This window comes from Rattus norvegicus, chromosome 3 (assembly GCF_036323735.1).
Source record: "Rattus norvegicus strain BN/NHsdMcwi chromosome 3, GRCr8, whole genome shotgun sequence".
Lineage (NCBI taxonomy): Eukaryota > Metazoa > Chordata > Mammalia > Rodentia > Muridae > Rattus > Rattus norvegicus.
The window spans coordinates 138501214-138507313 of NC_086021.1; the positions used below are offsets into that span (position 1 = coordinate 138501214).

Genomic DNA, 6100 nt, shown 5'->3' on the forward strand with positions numbered 1-6100 from the left:
GTCCAATAAAAATTAAATTTTTTTTATTCTATTCTAAAACCCAGTGACATTTTACTTCTTTCTCATGCTCATTCTGGGTTCCAGAGTAATTTGGAACAACAGTCACCATACCAGAAGGAAAGAGAATAACAAATTCATGGCTAAAGCTTTTACTGCAAAGGACTGCGGCATTATTCTTATGTACAGTTCATAACCAAGAGCATCTCGCAAGCTAACTTAAAAGGGGAGAGCAGCATGCTGGGGGGACAGAAACCAAAATTATCTGATAGCATGGTTATGGTCATAACCTTAGAAGGAGCCTCTAGTTCTAAACAATTAATATTTCACTTCTGATCGCCATTCTCCATCTGTGAGAATGGACTCCTATCGAAAAGAACCACGCATCTGACAGAACTACCTGTGGTCTCCAGGATCATGACTGCTTCACTAGTTAAGCCTGCCTCTCTCATCAGGCAGGAGTGAGGGAGCACAAAGGGACCAAATGTAGTTGAGAGGAAAAGCTGAACGAACCCAAACCTGATAGGAACCTTGAAAACGTCCAAAAATGCAAGGGGTAGGGGATGGAGAGGCAGGCATGGTGTCAAGGCTTGAAACCTCAGCACCTGGTAGGATAAGGCAGGAGGATCAACCAAGTTCAAAGCCAGTCTGAGAGACAGATTAGACTTATTTCTAAAGCACGAGGGTCATAAGAAGGGAAGACTTAATAGGTAAGAAAAGCACGTTCAACTACAGGGAGGTAGAGAAATGAGGTAACCCTTCACCAAAGTTCCTTTATCAAAGGTCCACTGTTAAACTGTGTACTAAATAGCCCTGTGTAGCCCTGGCTGGCCCAGAATTTACTCTATACACTAAGCAGGCCTCAAACTCACAGAGATCTGCCTGCCTCTGCCTGCCTCCCAAGTGCTGGGATTAAAAGTGTGAGCCACCACGACCACCACCACCAGGCACATTTTTAAAAAATGTATGTATGTCTGCATGTTTGTCTTCGTGAGTGTACGTCTGCATGTTTGCGTGAGTATATGCTGCATGTCTGTCTGCATGAGTGTATGTCTGCATGTCTGTCTGCATGATTGCCAGTACAGTGCCTGGAGAAGCCAGAAGAGGACGCCCTATATATCTTCAAGAAAGTAGGGAGCTTTCAGCACTGCTGAGGCAGAGGCAGACAGATCTCTGGGAGTTCAAGGACAGTCTGGTCTACAGAGTCAATTGTAGGCCTTTCAAGGCTACTGGATGAGAAAACCTGTCTCAAGAAAAAAAAAAAAAAAAGGAAAAAAGAGAAAACAAGAGAAAGTAAAGAGGCAGAGAGAAGTGATTAGTGTGCAAGTCTGATGACCGAGTTCCCTCCCCAGACTCACTGTGGAAGGAGAGCCAGTTCACGGGAGCAACTTCTTGACTTCCACACACATGCCTGGAGCCAACATGCCTGCACCTCTCCCTCAATACACACCCCCCCACACACACACACACACCTGCTACTAATAAGCCAGATGTGGGTTATACTGCTGTAATCCTAGCAGTCTAGAGACAGAGGAAGGGAAATCACAAGTTCAAGGTGAGCTCAGTCAACACACCAAGTTCTAGGTCAGCCATGGGCTCGGGGGTGGAGGGCAGGGTGGTAGGTAGGATTCTGGGATGAATCTTTTTTGACAAAGTTGCTTTTCTACATCCAAGACTCAATATTCAAACCAAGGGTCAGCAAAATAGCTCAGTAAAGGAGTTTGTCACCAAGGCTGATGCATGAATTGGATCCCTGAGGCAAGCATTCACACATGATGGAAAGAAAGATAAGAGAGTAAAATTATCCTCTTACTGTCACATGTATTCGGTGACACACTCACATTCACAGACACATACACATAACTTTAGTTAAGCAAGTAAAAATGTGAGGCTGGAGATGGCCGAGCAGTTAAGAGCATGCACCTCTCTTGTAGAGGACCTGAGATCAGGTCTCAGCATCTCAGGCAACTTACAACTGCCTGTAACTCTCGTTCTAGGGACTCTAACGCCCTCTTCTGGACTCACTGGGTATCTGCATTTCCCTGTGCTTTCCTGTATATACGGTATACTCACACTTTAAAATAAATCTAAACTGAAATACTTTAAAATGCAATTCTTTAAAAAATTTAAATAAAGACCCCGAGCTTGTGATGGTCATACAGTTCAGAGGTAGAGAGCACTGGGCTACCATTTTCAAGGCTCTGAGTGTCATCCCCAGCACAACATCAAACAAATATGGCACTTGGACATACAGACAGGCAGTCAGGCAGATACACACCCCCTCCAGAGAGGGCTGCTCCAAGCTCTAATCCTGTTCGCTTTTCATACAAAGCTGAAATACTTTCAAACACTGATGCTCTCTGGGCAGAGAGAGGATGGAGACTGTTCCCACAAGCAGCTACCCACTACAAACGGTAGAGCCCAGAAAGAAATCCATACAGTGTCAAGTAGAAGCAAACCAGGACTCCTAATCTAATTGCTTTTCTTCTTTCTTGGTTTAGTCATTCAATAAACACACTGGCAGAGTCTGTGAAGGAGTCCTGAGAAATGAAAAAGAATGAGTTTGGGGATTGCAGAATAGTTCAGTGGAGAAAGGCACTTGGCTGCCAAGAGACCTGACTGCGTCCAATTCTGGTGACCCACATAGGAGAAAGGGAAGAAAAGACTCCTGGTAAGTTGTCCTCTGACCTTCATACTCACAGTGGCAAGCACAGTGTTAGAGTGTCTCTCTCTCTCTCTCTCTCTCTCTCTCTCTCTCTCTCTCTCACACACACACACACACACACACACACACACACACTTTAAAAGTAAAAAAGGCAAGCAAAGTGGCTCATGAGCCTTTAATCCCAGCACTGAGAAGCAGGTGGATCTCTGAGTTCAAGACCAGTCAGGTCTACAAAGTGAGACTCTGTCTTTAAAAAAAGTAGTTTTCGGGGTTGGGGATTTAGCTCAGTGGTAGAGTGCTTGCCTAGCATGCGCAAGGCCCTGGGTTCGGTCCCCAGCTCCGAAAAAAAGAAAAAAGAAAAAGAAAAAAAAAAGTAGTTTTCACTCTTCATAGATTCGATCCAATTACAACACACAGCACCCCCTAAAGAAACAAATAAAAGACAACAAAATTCTACAAAAAACAAGGCTAGCACTTGTCTAGCAAAAGCAATGACCTGGAATTTGACCCTCAACACTGGAGAGAAACATCCACACATCCACAGAGAACACTACAAGGCCCAATCAAGAACACAGAAAAAGCCGGCCAGACACGGTGGCACAGCCCTTAATTCTAGCATTCGAGAGGCAGAGGCAGGTGGATCTCTTTGGGTTCAAGGCCAGCCTGGTCTACACAATGAGACCCTGTCTCAAAAAAAAAAAAAAAAAAAAAAAAGACAGAATACAGGAAAAGCCATTCTAACATATTAGTTGACAACCTCACTCACGGGAACAATAGCATATTTGCTTTGCCAAATGGCTGCAAGTAAGCAAACAAAAAAGCCTCTTCTGGTTTAATGACAGGTTAGCAGTATCCACACCTCAATGACTCCTCCCTTCCCTTTCCTATAGGTTCCTACTGCAACACCTCCAACCTCTGTGTTTCGCTGGCAGCCCCATACCAGATCCGTCACAAACAAAGCCCAGAATATCAAGGTCAGCCCAAAAGACAGGGCAGACATTGGAAACAGATCTTCTGTATGGAAAGGGCCTCTGTATGCATGGCGGCCCTCCCTAATAGCGACTCCCCTCCCAGTACACCGGCACTCCTGGGTTCTATGAAGAACCTGGTGTCAGCAGCTTTTGGGGGTTCCGAGCCTCCTTTCCCCTCTCCACCCAATTTCCTTTTTCTTCCTGCGCCGCCCCCAATGACCTTCAAGTCCCTGAAACAGGCGCTCCCTAAGGGGAAGGGGTTGGATGCAGTGGCCAGGGAAAGGTGAGGGGAGTTCCATGTACATGCAGGGGACAGGATGTGGTCTAGGGCAAAGGCTCTGGACACCTAGAAGCAAAGGGGTTCACGCGGCAGTTTCTGGGGCTCCACTCGCGTGAATTACAGGGCCTCTAGCGGTGGGCTGTCCGTGGGGAAGGCTTAAGAGAAAACCCGTCTGTGGGGTGGGGATGTCACAATGGGGTCTTCCCGGGAACCGCGGTGGGTTGTCGAGCACCGTCCTTTCAGAAGGACGTCGTCCCCCGGCAAACGTTCTTCAAGGAGCCGTTCGAAACAATCCTCCGCAAGGAAGCCATATCAGACCACGCCCTGACGCCCGAGGCGTAGCCGCCCCAAGGCGCATCCCGGGCCACCCTCGGCGGTCTGGACGCCGCATACCTGACGGAGGCCGCCCCACGGCCAAAGGTGCCAGCGAGGCGCGCGCGGGACAGCCCCGGCTGCTGGGGGGCGAACGAGTCCATGGAGGCTGGCAGGGGAGGACCTGGGGGCCGCAGAGGGTCGCCGGGGCCGGCACCGCAGCGGGCCAGCGGCAGGGCGGAGCGAGGGTGCGCCGAGGGGGCGGGGCCGGCGCGCGCGGGCACGTGGGGGCGGGGCGGGAGCGCGCGTAGTGGGGGCGTCAGTGTGAGTCGGGCCGAGCGCTGCACAGAGCTGCAGAGGATTCAGACCGACTTGGGAGCCGCTAGACGCAGGCTCCGGGACATCACACCTCCGGGTCCTAAGGTCTCTCAGTGTCGCGGGGGTTCTGGGGGAGCTACAGCCACGCTCACGGACGTGCCCGGGGCGGGGTCTCGCTCCAGCAAGGGCCAGGCTAAGCTTCTTCAGGTCTGTACTTGGCTTTATCCTTAGGTGTCCTGGACCGCTTCCTGGCCACAGATACCTATTTCTCATCAGTTGCAAATCCATCCTTGAAACGTTCGGCCCTTAGCGATGCGGCCTGTTGAGGGCACTGGTATCAGAGTGCTCACAGCATCGCAGGAGACCCCTGTCTTTGCAGTTCAGGTTCTAGTTAGAATTGTTTCCAGGTGTGGGTCGGTGGGCCAGAAAATCTCAGAGCCCAAGTTCCTTCCTGCAAAAAAATGGAGGGTGGCTCACGTCCTTTATATACAGGGTCTATTTAAGCACCACATGTTGACCTTGTCAAGATGTCCTACGTGTCCTAAATTCATCTTTTCATAGTAAATTATAACACCCCAAGACTAGTTTTCCTGCTCCAATGATCGGCCTTTGAATGATTTATAAATAGTGCTGGCTGAAAAATCCTCCTTCCACTCATAAAGATTTTAACAATCCCCAAGGTGTCTCTTGCAGGTTTAACTGAAAGAAGATTTTTAAAAAGGAAATAAAATACTTATTTTTATACTTAAAGGAAAATAAAATTTTGCCTTCCAGACCTAAGTCGTGAATGTATAACCATTGTTTAGAGGTAACCAACATAGTATCTGAAAATCAGCCAATCAGAGACAGCCTTTCTGCAGGGGCTTCCAAATCAGCCAGTTACCAACAGCTTCTGAAAGCCAGCTAATCATTGACAGCAGGCCAATCAGCAGCACAATGACTAGGCTTCGGAATGAAAGAGCCTTTCTTAGCCGCTTTGTTCTGCAGACCACTGTTAACAGCCAGGAGTCTGTAAATTGCTAAACGGTCAATTTACTGAAACACCTCAAGCTTCTACAGACCCAAACACTACACACATCTCCGGCTTTGTTAAGAATCTTCTTTGAGAATACAGCTTTTCTCTGCAATGTGATATTCACCTTCTTCCTCCCTCCCCCATTTGATAGGTTTTATGTAACCTAGGCTGGCCTCGAACCCCTGATCCTCTTGCTTCAACCTCCTAAACACTGACATTACGGGCCTGCACCATCACGTCCTGATGGAAGGCTACTGCAATTTGTAGCATAGAACAAAATTGTGTGCCTTAGGATGCTCTTAGCCGTGGTATGCAGATATCCACATCTTGCGTATTCATTCATCAGTTAATGAATAGAAGCTTGTTTCCACGTTTTCTATGTCTTAGCTTAATGCAGATGTGACCAAATACCGATAAGTTTTTGTGTAGACGTGTTTTTAATTTTCCTCTATGTGTAGTATACTCCTAGAAGTGTACTACTTGATCATACTGAAACTCTGTGTTTAATAATTTAAGGCAGTTTTTTTGTTTTCCAAAAAAGC

General features: G+C 47.7%; 1 protein-coding gene across 5 annotated transcripts in view; it reads right to left on the bottom strand.

Annotated features, from left to right (window-relative positions):
* The window catches only part of Dnaaf9 (dynein axonemal assembly factor 9), a 134741-nt gene extending 130243 nt beyond the window's left edge, over positions 1-4498 (bottom strand). For 4 of the 5 annotated variants that reach the window (XM_039105694.2, XM_017591986.3, XM_063284380.1 and 1 more), the window contains exon 1: positions 4307-4498. In XM_039105694.2, coding sequence (XP_038961622.1) covers positions 4307-4389 — 83 coding nt within the window. In that variant the 5' untranslated portion in view covers positions 4390-4498. The remainder of the gene's footprint in view (positions 1-4306) is intronic. The other variant, NM_001109206.1, reaches the window with a different exon arrangement.
* Positions 4499-6100: the final 1602 nt, after the last annotated feature.